This window comes from Trichechus manatus, unplaced genomic scaffold, assembly GCF_000243295.1.
Source record: "Trichechus manatus latirostris isolate Lorelei unplaced genomic scaffold, TriManLat1.0 scaffold00030, whole genome shotgun sequence".
In the NCBI taxonomy this organism is placed as follows: domain Eukaryota; kingdom Metazoa; phylum Chordata; class Mammalia; order Sirenia; family Trichechidae; genus Trichechus; species Trichechus manatus.
Genome location: NW_004443966.1, coordinates 17615841 through 17634690, shown reverse-complemented (window position 1 = coordinate 17634690; position 18850 = coordinate 17615841). Strand labels below are relative to the sequence as shown.

General features: G+C 36.9%; 1 protein-coding gene across 10 annotated transcripts in view; it reads left to right on the top strand.

Moving 5' to 3' along the window:
- Window positions 1-18850, top strand: part of MYO9A (myosin IXA) — a 247183-nt gene that overhangs the window by 126057 nt on the left and 102276 nt on the right. For all 10 annotated transcript variants that reach the window (XM_023729773.1, XM_023729771.1, XM_023729777.1 and 7 more), the window contains one exon: window positions 10688-10763. In XM_023729773.1, coding sequence (XP_023585541.1) covers window positions 10688-10763 — 76 coding nt within the window. The remainder of the gene's footprint in view (window positions 1-10687; window positions 10764-18850) is intronic.

Sequence of the window (18850 nt, the reverse complement as noted above, 5' to 3'; positions counted from 1 at the left end):
AATGTTGCTGAATTGTACATGTAGAAACTGTTGAATTGGTGTATGTTTTGCTGTGTATATTCTCAACAACAGCATAAAATTTTTAAATAATGAAAATGGAAGATATTTTCAGATAAACAGAATCAGAGAGTAATTGTCACCATACATGTACTATAAGAAATAGTAATGGAAATTCTTCAGGCTGAAGAGAAATAACACCAGGTGGTAAAATGAATCTACAGCAGAGATTGACAAACATTTTCTGCAAAGGATGAGACAGTAAATATTTTAGGCTTCGCGGGCCTCTTGGACTCTGTTGAAACTGCTCAGTTCTGCTGTTTTAGTGTCAAAGGAACCATGGGCAGTACGTCATCAAATGATCATGACTGCGTTCCAATAACACTTTATTTGTGGGCACTATAATTTAAATTTTATATAATTTTCACATGTCAAAAAATTATTTTCCTTTTGTTTTTTTCCCCCAACCATTTAAAAAGTAAAGACCATCCTTAGCTCACAGGCCATACAAAAATGGGCAGCAGATTTGGTTTGGTCCTTGGGCTGTAGTTTGCTGATCCCTGTATTACATGAAGAAATGAAGAAACCAGAAATAATAAATATGTAGAAAAATATAAATGACTATACATATTTTATTTCCTTCTCTTAATTTCCCTTAAAAGATATATGACTATTAAGGCAAAAATTATGACACCGTTTTGGTGGTTAAAAATATGTCTACAAATTCTCAGATACTCCTCTCTTCAAAAGGCAGAGCTTAATTCCTCTCCCCTTAAGTGTGTCACTCTCTTCTAACAAATGGAGTGTGGTGGAAGTGACATGTGTGACCTTTGAGATGAAGACATAAAAGATTTTAGCTCTTCTTTCCTCCTTTTCATTTCTGGAGCTCCCATGTTCTCTCCACACTGGTTCTTCTGTAAGATTTGGCAGAGAGAAAAATAAAAGAGAGGAGAGAATTTGGGGTTCCTGGGAACATGAGCTGCAGCAACTTTTCAGAAAGATTGGGAGCCTTGAAAAGGAAAAAGAATAATATGGCAGGAGAAAGAGAGAGAAGGTAGAATGGAAGAATCTACTTCAGTTTGAACCCATACTTCTGGACTTTGATCCAGTCCAGGGGTGATTGAGAATATGATTTTTATCAACAAGTTGAAGGATCAACAGTTGCCAGAGATGGGTTGTGGATTGGCTCCACCTAACTACCCTCTCTTACTGACAGTGCCTACCTTAATGTCCCTGAGGCATCAGTATGGTTATACAAATGATTGAAAACTTCAGGTTTGTTGTATGACCAAATAGAAATCAGTGACAGAAAGATATCTGGAAAATCCTCAAACACTTGGGGAGGGGGGAACCACATATAAATAACTCATTGGTCAGAGTAGAATTCATAAGGTCAACCTGAAAGTATTCTGAGCTGAATTATAATGGAAACACAATGTATTACAGCTTGTGGAATGCAGCGTAAAGAAGTTTGCTTAGAAGAAAATTTATAGCTTTAAATCCTTATTTTAGAGCAAGGTAAGGGCAAGATTCAATGATCTTTCACTTTAATAAAGTAGAAAAAGAAGAGCATATTAGACCCAAAATAAAAGGAAGACTGAAATTAGTGAAATAGAAAGCAGACTAATAATAGAAAAAATGAAGGAAACGAGAAGTTGGCTTTTTTAAAAGAACAGTGAAATCGATAACTACTAGCCCAGCACAGTCCAATAGAACTTTTTGTGATGATGAAAATATTAATGTTATTCAACTCTACTGTCCAGTACGGAAGCCTTTAGCTATATGTGGCTGTTAAAACATCTGAAATATGGCTAGCATGAGTGAAACTGAAGTTTTATTTTTATTTAATAAATTAATAGCCACATATGGCTAGTGGCTGTTGTATTGGACAGCACAGTTTTAACCATTCTAGTCAAGAAAAAAGAGATAAGACACAGAAACTAATATCAGGAATGAAAGAATGGACACAGTTATATATGCTACAGACCTTAAAAGGATGAGGGAATATTGTGAATATTTATCTCACTAAATTAAACAACATAGATGAAATTGAAAAATTCCTTGAATGTTAATAAGTTATCAAGATTGACCGAAGAAAAATAGAAAACGTGAATAGATTTATTATCAGTGATAAAGATAATGAATTATTAAGTAAAATCCTACAAAATCAAAAGTTGAAGCCCAAATAGCTTCACTGGTGAATTTTATTTAAGAAAAGAGTTACACTAGTTTTACCCAATCTTTCAGGAGATAGAAGAGCAAGGAACACTACCCAGCTCATATCATGTGGTCAGTATTATTCTGATACCAAAGCCAGACAGTTACATTACTGGAAAAGTACAGATCAACATACTTCACAAGTAGGGATGTAAAAATCCTTAACAAAATAAGAGCAAACCGAATCCAGCAGTATATAAAAGGAAAATACGTGGAGGCTAAGTGGAGTTTATGAGTTGGTTTGGCATTTGAAAGTCAGTCAGTATAACTCACTGCATTAACCATCTAAAAAAGAAAAACCATATAGTCATTTCAGTAGATGGAGAAAAAGAGTTTGTCATAGTTCAACATCTATTCCTATTTAAAACTTTTGTAGCCTAGTAATAGAAGGCAACTTCCTCAATTTTATGAAAATCTTATAGCTAACTGCATACTTAATGGTGAAAGACTGAATGCTTTTTCCCTAACTTTGAGAACAAGGCAAGGAAGGGTATCTGCTATCACCATTTATATTCAACATTGTACTAAAGATCATAGGCAGTGCAATAAGGTGATAAAAAGAAAAAGTATATAGGTTGAGAAGAAAGAAGTATACATCATGATCGTATATATAGAAAATCTTAAGGTGTCTGAAAAATGCTCCTAGATCTAAAAAGTGAATTTAACAATCTCACAAGATACCAGGTAAATAATACAAAAGTAAAATGTAATATTCTAGCCATGAATATTTGGAAAATGAAATTTATAAATTCCATTCATAGTACATCTGTGATAGCCACCCTCCTAAATGTCTCCTAGTTACTTCCACCTTCTGGTGTTCTCAATATTGTGTAGTTCCCTCCTGCATTTTGCCATAGTTGATCTGTGTGGCTTGTAGCACATGGCAGAAGTGATACAGTGTCACTTCTAAGATGAAGTTATACAAGACTGATTTTTCTATTTTAGGTACTCCCTTGTTTACACATGTGCACACTTTCTCTCTCATCACTGTCTCTGGGAGAAGGAAGCTACCATATGTGATCAGCCCTATTGAGAGTCCCACTGAAGCCTCTGACCAATAGTCAGTTAGGAACTTTGTATGAATGAGACATTTCTCTTTTGGTGCTGTCAAGATTCTCCCTTTGTCTTTGACGTTTGACAAATTGATTATGATTTTTGTAGATGTGAGTCTCTTTGAGTTTGTCCTGCTTGGAGTCTGATGACATTCTTGAATGTGGAGATTAATTTTTTTCATCAGTCATATGAGTGAGCTTAGAAGCATATCCTTCAGCTTCATTCTAGCCATTCAGCCCTGGCTGACAACTTGAATAAAACTTCATGCGAGAACCTGGATCAGAACCACCAAGCTAAGCCACTCCTGAATTCCTCTTTTTAACTTTTTGATGAATTGCTAGACTGTTTTCCAAAGTGGTTGTACCATTTTATATTCCCATCAGCAGTGTATGAGAGTTCCACTTTCTCCACATTTTTGCCAATGCTTGTTATTTTCCTTTTCTTTTTTAAAAAATTACATCTATCCTCGAGTGTGTGAAGTGGTATCTCATTGTGTGTTTGATTTGTATTTCCCCAATCGTGATATAGTGCCCTTCTTTGTCTTTTTTGGTGGATTTTGTTTTAAAGTCTATTTTATCTGATGTTAGTATTGCCACTTCTGCTCTATTTTGTTAGCTGTTCACATGATATATATTTTTTCCATCCTTTGATTTTTAATAAATTTACATTTTTGTTTCTAAGGTGTGTCTCTTGTAGAAAGTATATTGATGGATCCTGTGTTTTTTTAATCCATTCTGTCACTCTCTGTGTCTTTATGGGTGAATTTAGGCCATTTACATTCAGTGTAATTATTGATAGGTGTGAGTTTATTGCTGTCATTTTGTAGTGCTTTTTTTTGTGGTGCTGATGTTTTCTTTGTTCCTCTTACTCTCCTGTGATGAATTCCTTTTGTTTGTGGATTTTGTTTTCACTTCTTTTGTTTTTGTAGATTTTATTTTTACTGAGACTTTATGTTTTTCTTCTTTATTTTGATGATTACGTTTGTTAACTTTCTTTTTGTTTACCTTGAAATTTACCCTTATCTTCCTAGGTTTGAACCAGTCTATTATTACTTGGTATCACCTTGTCTTCCTCTCCATTAATAGTTCTATACCTACACCGTTTATTCCCTCTTTTATTGTTTTGACGTTGTTGTCATTTACAGATTAACCTTTATTGTTCCCTGTTGTAATTCTTTTGGTTTTGGATAGTCCTTGAGAGTTCATTTCCTGTGTTGATATCTGGCTGGTATGATCTTGCATCCTAGAGTCAGACTGTGGTCTGATATTGTTTGTTCTCAGACCGAAGGACTCTGTTTAATAATTCTTATAAGTTTGGTTTGGTTTTTACATAGTGCCTTAATTTGTATTTGTCTAGAAATGTCCTGATTTCACTATCATATTTGAACGAGAGTTTTGCAGGATATATTATTCTTGGTTAGCAATTTTTTTCTGTCAGGGTTTTGTATATGTCATCCCATTGCCTTCTTGCCCGCATAGTTTCTCCTGAATAATCAGAGTTTAGTCTTATTGTTTCTCCTCTGCATGTGACTTTTCGTTTTTCTTGAGCTGCTCTCAGGATTCTTTCTTTGTCTTTGGTTTTAGCAAGTGTGATTATGGTATGCCTTGGTGATTTCCTTTTGGGGTCTGTCCTATATGGGGTTCGTTGAGCTTCTTGGATGGTCAGCTTTTCATCTTTCATGATATTAGGGAAGTTTTCTGTCAGCAATTCTTCAATGATCCTCTATACATTTTCCGTTTTCTCTCCTTGTTCTGGAACTCCGATCACTCGCAGATTTTTGCTTTTGATTGTATCCCACATAATTCTCAGGATTTCTTCCATTTTTGTTCGTTCTTTTTTCTGATTTTTCCTCAGAGTTGTATCCAAGTGTTTGTCTTCAATTTAGCTCTTCCGGTCTTCCATCATTTCAGACCTGCTCCTCAGCCCTTCTGTGACACTGTCCATTTCTGAAATCTTGTTTACCTTTTGGATTTCTGGTTGTTTTTGTATGATTTATAGTTGTGAATTTATTTTAACATTTTGTTCCTGTATTATTTTCCTGAATTATTCTATTTTTTGGTCTGTATTTTCCATGAATTTGTCTATTTTTTCCTCATTTTTGTCTGCTTTTTGCTTCAACTCTTGGATAGCTCTGAATATTAGAGATTTCACTTCCCTATCAGGTAGTTCTAGTGCTTTTCTTCTACTGTAAAGTCATCTGTTGTTTTATTTTGGATGCCTGCTGGAACCATCCTGTCCTTTTTTTAATATATTTTGATATTGTCTGCTGTCTTCAGGACATTCAGTAGTTATGTTCATTTATTGATTGTAGATTTGTTTGTTTTGTCCTGCTTTTTTGTTTTCTTTGGTTATGTCTGAGTGGGTGGGCTGTGCGATCTTTGTTGTTTGCTTGTCTGTGGGCAAGATACTTTTCACCTCCTTCTCCAAAGGGCAGGGCCAGTTGCTCTGTGTGGTGCAGCAGGGCAGGTCCAGCTGAAGGGGAGGGGCTGGGATGGGTTGTTTGTAGCATGTACTAGGGTTGACAGGGCAGGCTAGGAAATCAGTGCAGGGTAGGTTCTGGTAGGCCGTGCCTGTGCTTCTCGGAGGTGTGATGTTCAGTGCACAGAGCAGGTAGGCAGGGAGGAGGAGGGAGATTGTGATGTGTGGATCTAAGATGGGTATGGGAAAGAGGAGAGAGAAAAGAGGAGAGAGAGCAGAAAGAAACAGGAGCCAAAAAGAAACAAACAAAAGAGTGCTAAGGGAGCTTGCTGTTGGAGTGGAGAGATGAGAGACTGAGAAATGGAGAAAAACGAAAAGGGAAAAAGAAAAATAAATAAATAAAAATAAGAAAAAAAGAAAAGAAAAGTCCTCAGGGGATCCCACTGGTGTGGCTGAGAAGACTGGGGAAGTGACTCCCAGGCTGCGAAGTACAGCCTGGCCAGAAGGAGTAGAGATGTCACACATCACGAGGTATTCTGGAGATAGGAAAAGATAGTATAGAGACACAAGAAGCTGAGAAATGAAGAAAGACGAAAAGGAAAAAGGAGAAAAAAGTAATGCCCCCAGGGATCCCACCGGCGTGGCTGCGCAGACCGGGGAAGTGGCTCCCAAGTAGCGCAGTGCAGCCTGGCTAGAAGGGGCTCCCAAGCTGTGAAAAGAAAAGGGAAACAAGCAAAACAATACAGAACAAAACAAAACAAAATAAACCGAAACCAAAAACAAAAAAGCCCCGGGGATCCCACTAATGTGGCGGCGCAGGCCCCGGGGAAGCAGTTCCCCAGTCGAACAATGCTTCACAGCCTTTCAAGAAGATGCAAAGATGGCATATGGAGCTAGGTGTTCAAGAGAAAGGAGAGGGAGGTGGTGAGAGGCACGGAAGAAACCAAAAGAAGCGGAGAAAAGTAACACTAGCAACAAACAAATGGCACTCAGGGAGCCGGACAGTGTGGGCGGGGAGAATCCAAGCGGCATGGGGCTGAAGCTGGTGCCTCCTGGCCAAGAGACAGCGGCTGGCGGGAAGCAGAGGAGTCTGAGCGAGGGGGAAGAAGGGTGTGGGGGGTGGGAGAACTTATATTGCTGGTTACCGAGTGCCCTGTCTCCTGTTGGGAGGTCTGTGAAGATGCTTTCCCATACTGTCTGTCATCCAGTCTCCAACAGGATTCCAAGATGGTGAATCTGTGCTGTGTTAGCTGGTAGGGGACCTCCACTTGTATCTGTCCTCACTCTCTGTTCTCTGTTAGTTTCTTATTCCATTCAGTGCTTGGCTGAGTTCTTTATCTCTTCATTTGATGCTTACAGTTCCATGATTGACGTTTGTCTCTGTTTTAGCTTTTTCGGTCTTTGCTGTGGAGGGATGGTGTGATGCTTCTGTCTATAGCACCATGTTGGCTCAACCCCTGTAGTAAGTTTTGAAATGGGAAAGTGTGAGTCCTCTAACTTGTCATTTTAAATATTGTTTTGGCAATTTGCAGTCCCTTATAATTTCGTACAAATTTTAGAGTCAGCTTTTCTGTGTCTACATAAAAGGCCATTGCAATATTGATAGTAATTGCATTGAATCTGTAGTACTTTGGATTGATTTGCCATCTTAACAATATTAAGCGTTCCAGTCATGAACATGGAATGTCTTTTTTTGTATTTAGGTCTTCTTTACATTCTTTCAGCCATATTTTATAATTTTCAGTATGGAATTCTTTCACCTTTTTGTTTATGTATTCCTAGGTGTTTTATTCTTTTGGATGCTATTGTAAATGGAATTATTTTCTTAATTTCCTTTTTAGATTGGTCATTGCTGATGTATAGAAACACAGCTGATTTTCTGTGTATTAATTTTGTACTCTACAACTTTGTTGAATTAGGTTTTGTGCATTCTTTGGTATTTTCTGTATATAAGATCATGTCATCTGCAAAGAGAGATAGTTTTACTTCTTCCTTTTCAATTTGTCTACCTTTTATTTCTTTTTCTTGCCTAATTGCTCTGACTAGAAATTCTAGTACCTTGTTGAATAGCAATAGTGAAAGCGGGCCTGCTTGTCTTGTTCTTGACCTTAGGGGAAAAGCTTTCAGTTTTTCACCATTGAATATGATGTTAGTTGTGGATTTTTAATAAATACCCTTAATCATGTTGAAGAAATTCACTTCTAGGTTTGCTTAATGTTTTTACTATGAAAAAGTGTTAGATTTTGTTAAATGCCTTTTCTGCTTCAATTGAGATGGTCATGTGGTTCTTTTCTTCATTCTGTTACTGTGGTGTATTACATTGTTTGATTTTCTTCTATTGGACTACCCTTGCACAGATGAGGCATTTCTATTTTGGTGCTGTCAAGATCGTCTTTGATGTTTGACAACTTGGTTATGATTTTTGTCAGCATGGATCTCTTTGAGTTTGTCCTGCTTGGAGTTTGCTGACATTCTTGAACGTACAGATTAATGTTTTTCATCAAATATGGGAAATTTTCTGCCATTGTTTCTTCAAATATTCTGTCTTCTCCTTTCCCTCTTTTCCTTCTGTGACTCCCATTACGTGTATTTTGGTATGCCTGATGATGTCTCACAGGTCTCTGAGATCATGTTCATTTTTCATTCCTTTTTTTATCTGCTTCTCAGATGGGATAATTTCAGTTCAAACCGAGAAAACCAAACCGGTTGCTGTCAAGTTGATTCTGACTCACGGCGACCATATAGGATGGAGTAGAACTGCTCTATAGGGTTTCCAAGGACAGGCTGATGGATTTGAACTTCTGCTCTTAACCATTGTGCCACCAGGGCTCCAATTTCAATTCACCTGTGATCAAATTTTTTCTTTTTTCTGCCTGCTTAAATCTTCTATTGGAAACTTCTAGTGAATTTTTCATTTCAGTTATTGTATTTTTCAGCTCCAGAATTTGATTGGCTCCTTTTTATAATTTCTGTCTCTTTTTGATTTTCTCTATTTGTTTATACCTTGTGCTCTTGATTTGTTTTAGCTCTTTTTCAAAGATTTCTTTTAGTTCTTACAGCATATTTAATATTTAAAGTGCTCGTCTAGTAAGTCCAATGTCTGTTTCTCATCAGGGACAGTTTTTGTTAGTTTCTTTTGTGAATGGACCCACTGTTTTCCAAAGTGGCTGCATCAGTTTGCAATCCTGCCAGCAACGTATGAGGGTTTCAGTTTCTCTGCATCCTCACCCACACTTATTTTTGTCTGTCTTCTTTACTATAGACATCCTAGTGGGTGTGAAGTATCTCATTGTAGTTTTGATTTGCATTTCTCTGATGACTAATGATGGAGGGTATCGTTTCATGTGCTTATTGGCCATTTTGTATATGTTATCTTTGAAGCTATATCTGTTCAGATCCTTTGCCCGTTTTTCATTTGGGTTATTTGCCTTTTTATTCTTGATTTGTAAGAGTTCTTTATATATTCTGGATACAAGGTCCTTATCAGATATATGATTTGAAAATGTTTTCTACCATCCTGTGAGTTGTCTTTTCACTTTCTTGTCCTTTGAAGAGCAAACATTTTAATTTTGATGGAATCCAATTTATCTGTTTTTTCTTTGGTTGCTTGCACTTTTGGTGTCATATCTAAGAAACCCTTGCATAATCCATTGTCTAGAAAATTTACTCCTATGTTTTCTTCTAAGAGTTTTATAATTTTACCTCTTACATTTAGGTCTGTGTTTATGGTGTCAGGAGTTCAACTTAATTCTTTTGCATATGGATATCCAGTTGACCCAGCAACATTTGTTGAATACTTAATTTCCCCAGTGAACTGTCTTAGCACAATTGTTGAAAATCAGTTTATATAAATGTAAGGGTTTATTTCTGGACTCTCAATTCTTTTCCATTGATCTATTTTTCTATCCTTATGCCAGCACCATAGTGTCTCAAGTACTATGTCTTTGTAATAAATTTTGAAACTACCTTTGTTCTTCTTTTTCAAAATTATTTTTGTTATTCTTGGTTATTTGGTTATTTTGGTTATCAACTTGTTTATTTCTTTTAAAAAAAAAGGCAACTGGGATTTTAATAACATTTGCATTGATCTGTAGATCAGTTGGGGAGTATTGCCATTTTAGAAGTTTTCCAATCCATTATCATGAGGTACCATTCCACTAACTTAGATCTTCTTTAATTCTTTTTAATTTTGTTTTGTAGTTTTCAGTGTAGAAGTCTTTCACTTTTGTTAAATTTACTCCTAAGTGTTATATTATTTTTGATGCTGTTATGAATGGACTTGTTTTCTTAATTTTATGTTCAGATTGTTCATTGCTAGTGTATAGAAATAAAAAAAATTTTAATACTGATTTTGTATTCTGTAATTTTCCTGAACTTGTCTTTTAGTTCTAATAGTTTTTTTGTGGATTCCTTAGGATCTTCTATGTACAAGATCATGTCATCTGCAAATAGAGATAATCTTATTTCTCCCTTTCAAATGTGTTTTACCTGTGTTAATGGTTCGTGTGTGTGTGTGTTATGAAAATTAATAGCCTTATGCTTATAGAGCTTAAATTTCCTTATCAACTTGTCTTTTTTGATTCTTAGTGTCTTCATCTGTACTATTGATCGATCTTTAAACTTCATAGGCCATGTTAGCAATATATCGGTTGCTAAAAAATGATGCAAAGGAGTCAGATTTGAAAAATTTTTATTGTGTAAATAAGAATTTGTGTGCTTCTAGATCTTCAGCACAATTACCCTTGTATTCCTAATGTTAGTGTTTAAATAAGAAAAGAAATAAAAGATATTATTAGGTCCTGTAATTCAGTTCAGTGCTAGCCAAGCAAGATTTCTGAGTGACAGTCATGGAAATGGGTTTGTATTATTATTTATACATTTCTGACATGTTTAGCAGATATTTGCTATTGAAGTACATTTATTTCACTTGTCTTAAGAATAATTGTTTTATGTTTAGTTTTTCTTAGCACTGATTTGAAAATTTCTGCTTTTGATATGCTAGGTATAACCCGGAAAAATCCCAGAACACCTCTGTCTGATCTCCAGGGCATGAATACTCTAAATGAAAAAAACCAACAGTAAGTATGTTTGGTTTCTGTTTTTAAGGAAGTATAGAACAGATGACTAGAATTCTTATTAATATTTTTATGTCTTTAAAAATTATAAGAAAATCTTAATTTGTTTTTTGCTTTAAGTTTTTAATTTTTTAAAACTCTTTAGAAATGATGAAATAACAAGTTAATTAGCTTAGAGTTGACAAAACTAGTAAGCCTGAATTGTTCAAGATGGCCTCTGGTAATATGGCTATTCTATTTTAAAAAGCTTTCTCAAAATAATTTAAAATGAGTTCATGTGTTTTAATTTCTGAGAGTCTTCTTGCATTTTATGTTGTTTGCAAAATTTCAGCGCTATTCTGCTTCTTTCAGTGAAGAAATCTTATTAGTACACAATAATTGAGTGATTCAATTTACATCAGACCTTTTCTTGGTGACTCTAGTAACCAAAGCTTACCCTTTACCATCTTCAATGAAGAAGTCTTAAAGGGAATTTGAAAGGAACAAATATAAATAATTTTTTGAGTTTGTAGATAAAATTTCCTCATTCTTTACACATACTGTTATATAAAGATTGTACTTTATATGCGCAAGAGACCATTGTTTAGTTTCTAGAGTCTGCTGTCTACATTATACACATGAAGACAATTGACCTGCTCAGTGTCCTACACGGTAGTTAGTAAGGGTGGCCTGTACCAAAAGTGAACATATAACTTTATTGATAGTTTCTTTCCATTTGAATTAATGTCTTTCTAATATATATTGTCAATTATTGGCTCAATAACCTTTTTATAACTCTTTATTGCTTACTTAAAAGAAGTCTATGTTCACTCGCCTGACATTTAAGAAGTGTCACAGCCCAAACATTCAGCCTCAACTGACTTTATTCCCCTTACATGCCAGCAAATCGAACTATTTCCTATTTTTATTACCATGTACGACCTTTGTTCCCTCAACACTTTTACTTGGCTAATGATGAAATCCAGTACCATATTTGCATGTTAAATTTTACCTAAGAACAAATTAGATCATAAATCCAGTGACTTGTGTCAATTCTGTCTACTGGCAGTATTCTCACCCTGTTCATTAGAGATCCCTAACTTCAGGAACTCATTTTCTTGATTTGGATAAAGAAAGAAATTGTAACTTCCCCATTCTACAAAGCAGTTTAATGGTTACAAATCTCCTAATTCCTAATTTGTGTTTCTTTCTTTGTACTTTCAATTTTGGATACATGAAGTTATTGATATATTAAGAGGCTTCTGGTTTTTTCTTCACTGCAGTGTTTTCCAATCTCTTGTCACATAGGACATACATAAAAAATGAAGTTTGTATGGTACCTTTGGATAAACTGAAGAAACTGATTGTGGTAGTAGTTGATTGGCTTGGATCTCTATCTACTGCATGCCTTACCCAACTGCCCTGAGGAATGAGAGGAATCAGTTATCTCATTACATCAGTTGGGGTACTCTGATACATGGGTGTAAGATTGATTGTTTTGACCTGAGCTCAGGCAGTTAACTGAATTTAGACACCCACGGAAGGAAACTAATTTTGTAAAGATATTCATATAGGCTTATTTATGAGAACCCACTGCACAGGGAACTTCATGAAATCTGCTTTTTTCTTTTTCTTTATGAACAGTAAAGATATGTAGAGTTGAAGTACAGATAGTCCTTTACTTACAATGGGGTTCTGTTCCAGTGATTCCTTTGTAAGACAGTTCTGACATAAGTCAAATACCTCATTTCATATTAACAACTGATGCTTCTTATGGTACAAAACGCTGAATAAGATCACGCGATAGGCCTGGTCTACAATGAAGTCAACATCAGTGTCATAACAATGAAGTTGGAGTCATACTGGGTATAGTGCACATGTGCAGTTCAGTTGTCATATGTCAGTAGAGTCGAACATTGCCCAACTTTCTGTCCATTATGACTCACAACACTGAGACCGACTTGACTGTAGACTAGGCTGTAGCCTGGTATAAGGCAGTGTTTGAATAGTAAATCATAAAATTGAACATCTGCTGGTGAACATCTGAGAATGATAACATCAGCAAATTATGTGCTGCAGCATTGTATAGTACGTATTGCGATTGTTGTTGTTAGCTGCCATTCATTTGGTTCCGACTCATAGTGACCCTATGTACAGCAGAACAAAAGATGTACAAAACAAACAAAAAAATACGATCGTAAGTGCAGTTTGTTGTTAACTTGAATACACCATAAATCAGTGACTGCCTGTAATGTTATTAGGAAAAGGCCAGCTAGCAGTCTTAACAAGATGTTCTTCAGAATTGTGTTTATTGCATTGGTGAATTTATTTTAGACATATTTTAGAGAAAGTGGGTGGGAAGAGGGAGATGATAGTAACACCAAAAGCCAAATCAGGTGCCGTCATGTTGATTCCAACTCAAGGCAGCCCATGTGTTTCATAGTAGAACTTTACTCATAGAGTTTTCATGGCTGTGATCTTTCAGAAGTAGATTGGAGGACTTTCTTTTGAGGCATCTCTGGCTGGATTTGAACTGCCTTTTTTCTGAGGTACCTCTAGGTAGATTCAAACTAACAACCTTTCAGTTAGTAGCCATGTGTTTAACCAATTGCTCCATCCAAGGTCTCCGACTGAATAATAAGTACCTATAAAATCAGATCAGCCATGAAATCATTGGTTTAAGCTATATCTACTAAGTGGAGGCTTTTGGACTTTGCAATGGAATTTTCATAACTGGTTCTAAAGAGTCATACAAGCACAGTGAACCTCAGGAAATATCTTAGGTTCAATCAAGTTAATCTAACAGTAGTTTTTAAAGTGTAAGGACTATTTTGTTTTTACTTCCAGAGTTATATCACCTGTATCTTATAAGAATGTAGTTAATCACTTTTATGTAAATGCACAGAAGATCTTTGGTGTTATGCATTTAACAGTGACTTTCTCGCCTATTTACGAATGCCTGTGAAACAAGTGTTATATGAGAAAGATGTTTTGCAAATAGTCAGTTAGTATCTTCATAGTTATTGACTCTTGAGAAATGATAAAAAGCTTTTTTTCTTTATAAAAATAACCCCTTTTTCAGTCAACTGGCAGGATTAATGCTGTAAGTGAAGAATTCTATAAAAGTAGAGCTACTTAGCCTAAAAATAAAAGTTTTGAGTGAATGAAAGAGTGGAGTGTGCAATTTGGTAGTGAGCCAGGACTAAGAATTGATACAGTCTATATAAAAACAAGGAAAAACAAGTAGTACGCTTGTTTTTAGCCAGTGCATATATTCTTCAAGCGACAGATAAAACTTTTGTTAAATTTGAGAGAGCAGTTAATTTTTGGTTAGAGGTTATATATAGAAACAAATGTCTTTGTATTAAAATATGATTTGAGAAAATGTACAGAGCCTGTGTATACATTTCATGAAGACAAAATGGTAAATGTACTCTAGCGGCTGCTGAACTGACCTTTAATATGTAAGAGGAGAAACAATTGAGGGGGAGTAAAAGTTTCAGCTTGGACATGTTAGTTTGAAGTTCAAGAGAGACATCCAAGGAGAAAGATATCATTGGATACACAGATACACTCCAGTAGGACCTGGACTAGAGATATATTTTGTAATTGGTTAGGAACTTCTCCATTTAGTTTGTGACTTCTAAACATCTGTATCTGTAGACTATTTCTTTTGGGCTAGTCAGTATATCCCAAACCCTTAATTTCTTGCTTAGAGGTTATAAATCTTATGGTCATGTAGCTAGTCTTCTCAGTTCCATATTTATACTTCCACTTCCATATCCATACTTCCACTTGATTCCTCCTATTTTTAATGTGGTACCTGACTGCTTCTTTTAGATATGCCTGATGTCCCTGAGTTCTTCTGAGAAGCTATGGTTCCAACTTCCCTATGAAGTAAATTTCCCATCTTCTACAGGAGTAAAGAAGGGAACGGTGCTTGGCTATACAGGGTGAGGGAGAAGGTCTAGCTCCTTTTGAAGACTTTCAACCAGTTCTCCTGTTTTTGGCCCCATTCAGCAGCACCCTGATGTCTATAATTCCTGAGCCTTTTCTGACTTCTCCAATGAGAATCTACATACACCTTGTTATTTTAGTCCCTCTTGCCTGCTGCTTCTGCATACACACACTGGTAAGCACAAATATTCACAATCACATGTACACACGTACGCCCTCCCCCTACACCCTCGCTCCCTTTTCTCCAGTTCTTATATATGTAAACCTTCTCTGGTCTACTAAATCTTTACTACTTTTCTGTCCACTTTTTATTGCCCTCTGCTCCCTGCATAGTCTTCTTTCCCACTCCTTGTTCTTATGAATTCATGACTTTTTTACTTATCATGTTCGTGATTTTTCAACTGGGAACTGAGATAAACAACTGAGTTCAATGTGTCACGGAAGCTTACAGGTTTCCCTTAAGCAGAGGCCAAGTAGTTTATTTAAGATTGTAGCTTGCTTAAGAATGTGATCACAGAAATGAGGGATGCGGGAATGAAAGAGGGAAGGATGGAGAACCCATATGAGAATAAATTATTGAGTTAGACACTGGCTGCTCGATCCTTTAAGACCAATTGAGAAGTCTTATGGTTTGTGTCTCAGGACCATCTTTTTGCCTTAGAAAAGAAAAAAGGAAGGGTTTATTCATTGCTCCAAAGTTGCCTGCCCCACAAGGTTATACATGTGTGAGTGCTGAGCAGATGTCTACAGCAAACAAGAGGGCAACTGTCTCAGTATGAAATTAGGTAGTTTCAGTAGCATCTGTTTGAAACTGGACCAAGTGTCTGTGGAACTAGTCACAGCACAGTTTGCAGCAGTAATGGCTAGAATAAGGTAAGACTGAGAGGATTTGAAATGGTCCATGAGAAGTGTCCAGTGTACATGTTTAAAGGAAAACTCTTACTCGTTTTCTTTTTTTTTTTAAGTAATTTTTTTTGTTTTTAGCGTGAAAGTTCACACAGCAAATTATGTTCCCATTTAACGATTTCTACACAAATTATTCAGTAGTATTGGTTACATTTTTCACAATGTGTCATCATTCACATTCATTCCTTTCTGGTTGTACCATTGACAGTACTCTAATCTCTCTGCCCCCTTGCCTTCTTGTCTTCACTTTAATTTTTGACCATTTGGTCTCATATAGATGATTTTTTTTAAAGGAGCTCATTACTCACGGGTAATATTCTTTATTTTATGAGCCAATCTGTTACTTAGTTAAAAGGTGACCTCAAGGGATCATTTTGGTTTAAGTTTAAAGAGTATTTCAGGGCAGTGGTCTTGGGGAGCCCTCTAGTCTCAACCAGTTTAGCAAGCCTGGACTTTTAAGAATTTGAGTTCTTTTCCACATTTTTCCCCCATTGTATCAGGATCCATCTATGGTGGTCCTGCTCATAATGGTCGGTAGTTGTAGCCAGGCACTATCTAGTTCTTCTGGTATCAGGGTAGATGAGGCCATGATTCGTGTAGACTATTAGTCATGTAGACTACTTTCTTCTCTGAACCTTTGATTTCCTTCCTTCTCTCTTGTTCCAGATGAGTAGAGACCAATAGTTGTTTCTTAGATGGCTTTTCCTAAGCTTTTAAGACCCCAGACGCTTCTCACCACATTGGGAAGTAGAACATACACTTTATGAACTATGTTATATGCTGGTTAACTGAGTTGTCTCATGGGACTATGGTCTTAAGCCTTCAGACCCAGAAAACCAATCTCATGAGGTGTTTGGTTATGTCTAAGAAGTATCAGTAACTGTGTCCCCTGTGTGGTTTATTATATGATATATGCACACACATACCGGTATGTATATATGGCTATAGATTCATCTCTCTGCCCACATATGTACCCACATATTCATACCTACACACATATATGGCTATATACATATTTGTGTAACCACACATAGATTTTTTGGTTGTTGTTGGTGTCCATTTCTTTTAAAAATTAATGTGGCATTTTGATACTAGAGTATACAAAACATACATGTAAATTAGGAAGCATACCAACAAAATGAACCTACCACCTAAATACAAAAAAAGAAGATTACTAATACTGCCACAACCACCTTCGTATTACTTTCTGATCATCCTCTTTCTCCCTCCCCATGGTAACCACTCTCCAGAATTTTATGATCATCATTCCCTTGCTTTAAAAAAAGTAGTTTTATAATGATGTATGTTTTTTAAAGTAATAAATTATTTAGCTTTGCTTGTTTCTGGACTTTATAAAAATGCTAATATATAGTCATTTGTGACTTTTTTTCACTCAACAATATGCATTTAAGATTCCACCATCGTGTTACATGAAGTTTCTTCATTTTCATTACTGTATGAAATTACATGGCATAAATATACTACAGTTAGTTTATCCATTTTCCTGTCAGTGGATATGTGGGTGCCAGTTTTTTTGCTTTTACAAATGCTTCTGCTGTAAATATTCTCATACCAGTCTTTTGTTTCACTTGTTATTAAATCTCTGGGACATAAATTTATTAGTGGAATTGTTGTCTTATTGTAGTTAAAATTTGCATTCACCTGCTTATTAATGATATTGAATACCTTTATACATACTTCTTGGTCATTCATGTATCTTCCTGAAATGTCTGTTCATTTTCTTTTCTTACCGCTTTTTCCTTCTTTTATAAGTATTCTTTGTAAATTTTAGGTACTAGTCCATTTTAGTTGTATGTTATAAATATGTTATCCCAATTTGTAGCTTATCTTTTCACTCTCTTTAATGGTGCCTTTTGATGAACAAAAGTTCTAAAATATAATATAGTGTATTTTTTCTTTATGATTTGTACTGTTTATAACTTATTAAGAAATTCTTGGGAGACTGGGGCCAAGATGGCGGAGTAGTCAGATGCTTCAGGTGGACCGTCTTACAACAAAGACCTGAAAAAACAAGTGAATTGATAATATGGCAATCTTGGAACCCTGAACATCAAAGGCAGAGTTGAGGAACCGGACAGAGTGGCAGGGAGAGGGAGAGACAGTTCAGAAGCAGTGAGGAGTTGCCAGACCTGACCCGGAGAGAGCCTGAGCCCTTCAGGCCTGATCAGCTTGGGGGTGAGCAGTGAGGCAGGCAAGCAGCTGTGCTCGGGAGGCACGTTTTCTGCACCGGCAGAGAGCCAGCACCAGAGAGTCTACACGGCCACCAGGAACCAGTAAGAAGCAGCCCTCAACTGGCGAAAGATAAGTAATTGCATATGGCCTACTGTGCGGATCAAAAACACTCCCCTTAGGGAGAAACCTGTCTCCCATTTACCTCCCCGCTCCCTGCTCTGCACTGGGTCCTGGACTGACTTCAACAATTGCTGAGTCCCGTGGGCCGGAAGTAGGATCCGTCACATGCCCAGAGCCTTTCTCCCTGCCTTGGAGAGTGAACAAATTAACAAACAGAGGGAAAAAATAAACTGCCGGCTCCCCTAAGCCAGGAACCCAGGGTAGGCATAGCTCCTTTGCCTAGGCACAGGCATAAGGGATCCATGGACTTTGAGTGCCTTTTCCCCTGCATAGACTTGTGTGGACCCATGTCAACAGCATAGGCCCTCATTACCACAGTACAACAGGGTATATACTGGAAGTCTAACTTGAACTGTTTCAGCTGTGAAGTGGCAGGTTCTTGACATTTGACACTGCTCTGCCTGTTAAGCAGGGTCTTCATCTACCCACATCAGGGTCCTGAGGATTGGTGGCTCCACCCATGCCATCTAGCCACCTGCGATAGGGACCCATGAATAAGAAGTGCCCCCCACTCCCTACAGCCAACAGCATTAGGTGCTCATAGTCTGGCTGCAAAACCCACCCACCCACGTGCTCTAGGGAACAGGGACATGCCTTCCTTCTGGACACTTGGGGGTGGCCGTAAGCCTCCTGCCTTGCTCACAGTGTGTCTTCCTGCTGCGGTCAGATGCCGGTGCCTACACCAATCACCCATGCCTGTCTAGGACTGTAAGTGAGAGCCTACACCACACACTTGGTGGCTATCTACCTGGCATGAATCCATACAGGAGGAGTGGGCAGACTCCTGAGCTCACATACCTAGTAACTGATCTAACCACCTGGTGACAGGACATTAGAGCTTCAAGGTGCCAGTAATCAAACTAGCTCATATGAGC